The sequence below is a fragment of the Brassica oleracea genome, chromosome C5 (assembly GCF_000695525.1).
Source record: "Brassica oleracea var. oleracea cultivar TO1000 chromosome C5, BOL, whole genome shotgun sequence".
Lineage (NCBI taxonomy): Eukaryota > Viridiplantae > Streptophyta > Magnoliopsida > Brassicales > Brassicaceae > Brassica > Brassica oleracea.
Genome location: NC_027752.1, coordinates 441,195 through 443,436, shown reverse-complemented (window position 1 = coordinate 443,436; position 2,242 = coordinate 441,195). Strand labels below are relative to the sequence as shown.

The 2,242-nt window shown below is 36.1% G+C and overlaps 1 protein-coding gene across 1 annotated transcript; it reads right to left on the bottom strand.

Moving 5' to 3' along the window:
• Window positions 1-304: 304 nt before the first annotated feature.
• LOC106295300 (protein arv1 homolog) lies at window positions 305-2,035 on the bottom strand. The gene is made up of 9 exons (XM_013731159.1): window positions 1,923-2,035; window positions 1,758-1,805; window positions 1,591-1,680; window positions 1,467-1,512; window positions 1,301-1,362; window positions 1,094-1,179; window positions 888-954; window positions 693-768; window positions 305-604 (listed from the first exon to the last, which is right to left on the bottom strand). The coding sequence occupies exons 1-9, from the start codon at window positions 2,013-2,015 to the stop codon at window positions 453-455; spliced, it is 720 nt and encodes a 239-aa protein (XP_013586613.1). The 5' UTR covers window positions 2,016-2,035; the 3' UTR covers window positions 305-452.
• Between the last annotated feature and the right edge of the window lie 207 nt (window positions 2,036-2,242).

Here is a 2,242-nt window from a genome sequence, read left to right as displayed (position 1 = left end):
GTCTGACTTCTTTTTCTTTACAATATTATATAGGTTTGGATTTAGAGTATTTTGAACTTAAAAATAATTTAGAATTGTTGTTGGTCCTACGGATTGGTTGTAGGGGGAGGTTAACTATATAGTTTAAAAAATAGAAATTCAATGGCCTGCGGCCGGATGCGGTCAACTCCGGTAGACTTTCCGGTTCGTTCTCAAGATCGATTTTAAGTCATTACTCATTGGCTATTGGCAAAAAGGACCAAGAAAGAGTAATGCGCTGAGAGTAAATTTGGGTAGGCCTGAAAGTTTTAATATGCAGTAAATATCCTTGCTAAAGGCCCGATTTAACTTTCACATGGGCCAACATATAATTGGGTACATAGATATTCAATACATGTCAAGTGATATATTGCAAACTGCAATGTCATCTTTTATTCTAAAACAAAAGATTACAATGGAAGATGATGGTGGGATCATAAGATTTTGAACAAAGAAGACAGATGAACAATGGATCCAAATTGTGTGAAGAATGTTGTTGGCTCAAAGATCTGACCCGCCAAGAATCTAACTGTGTGCGCGATTAAGCATACAACTATGCATCTGCTCGTGGATGATTCAGTCATCACTGGTTTTGAACACGAAACAAAGTGTTTGAGGATCCAAAACAACAAAATAACTGGTCTTTATCAATCAATCAAAATTGAAAGTCTGACCTTTAAGAGCCATGGAGTTGGATGTTAAGACAAGTATATCTATAATGAAGATCACTGACACTGGGAACTCCCATACCTGTAATAAACAAGATGCTGACATTTTAAGCAAAGAGGCATGATTATGAAAAAGCATAAGAGGTTTGGTACTCCGATTTTAGAGCTTAAGTGAGGGGAGGTAAAAGCTCTACAACATACCAGCATCGCTAGCATAAAGATCTTGAAGTAACTTGAGATTAATATCCCCAAAAGAATCTCTCTTTTTCTGCCAAATGTCGACAAAATGATACAGAAATCAATGCTCCATGGAATGTTTTAGATAGCATCTCATACACCAAAAGAAAAAAAGTATCAATGTTTGGTGAACAACTCATAATATGAAGAAGAACGAATGAAGAAATCACCTGGAAACTTCATGTAGCAAAACCTTAGCAGCAATGGCAAAAGAGAAGAGAAATGCAAGATTTGTAGACAGGACGTCGACTAGAACCTGTTACATGCAAGAAAAAAAAAAAAAAAAACATTGTCCTATACTTTCTCAATAACCATAAGAGGAAAAAGAAAGCAATAATTCTAAAGGATATTAAAAAAAAAGAAGAAGATCCAACAACCTTCATAGTTATCAGAACCAAGCTCAAATGCTCATGAGTTCTTCTCAGTAGCAAGCTTCTATCTTTGATGAGTAGTTTAAGGCTTTTCAAATAAGGTTGATGTATAAACACCACTAACTAACAGCGTATGGTCTGATAGACAAAAGAGCAAGACACAAAAGGATACAAGAGTCTAGAAGAAGATAAGCAAAGACCAGCTTCCACAACAGATGCTGCAACAAAAATAGCCTGATAAAATCTTATTGTCAATGCATGAATGAAATCAAGAGCTGGAGATCAAAACAATTTACCTGAACATTAACAGTTTCTTGATTAATTTCATTGTAGAGGACGTGCCTGTATACTTTAGGTCTGTGGAGAACTAAATCGATGAAAATAATCTGCCAAATTAATCAAATTTTTAGATTCCCCAAAATGAATAGAAACTCCAAATATGGAAACTTTACCCGTTACCCACCATGCGTTCACACTCGATGTATTCGTCTGCGACTTCCTTGCAGTTTCCCTAAATAGAAAACATTTGTGTAAGTTTCGAAACAAAGATGGAAACTTTAGAGAAAGAAAGAACAATTAAAAAAAAAAAACCTAATTTTAAAGTTAAAAGAGGATTCGTAAAGCTTACGCATTTCATTAGACGAATGTTTCCCCGAGAGTATTGAATGAACAATGACTTAACCCTCGACCCACATCCCACGCATCTGTATTCACTCGCCATTGCTCTCTCTCTCTTTCTTTCTTTCTTTCGAGACGAAGCAATTCGAATCTGAGACCGGGTTCGGATCCAGAGTCCGGATCAGGATCTGGGGGACTTGTTTTAAACCTGAATGGGCCTATATATGGGCCTAATTTTTAAGTATAAACCGGAGTTTCGGAGCCCAGGCTAAAATGTCATCGTTACATACGTCTACAGAATCAACATTATTATCTATTAATAAAAACTCT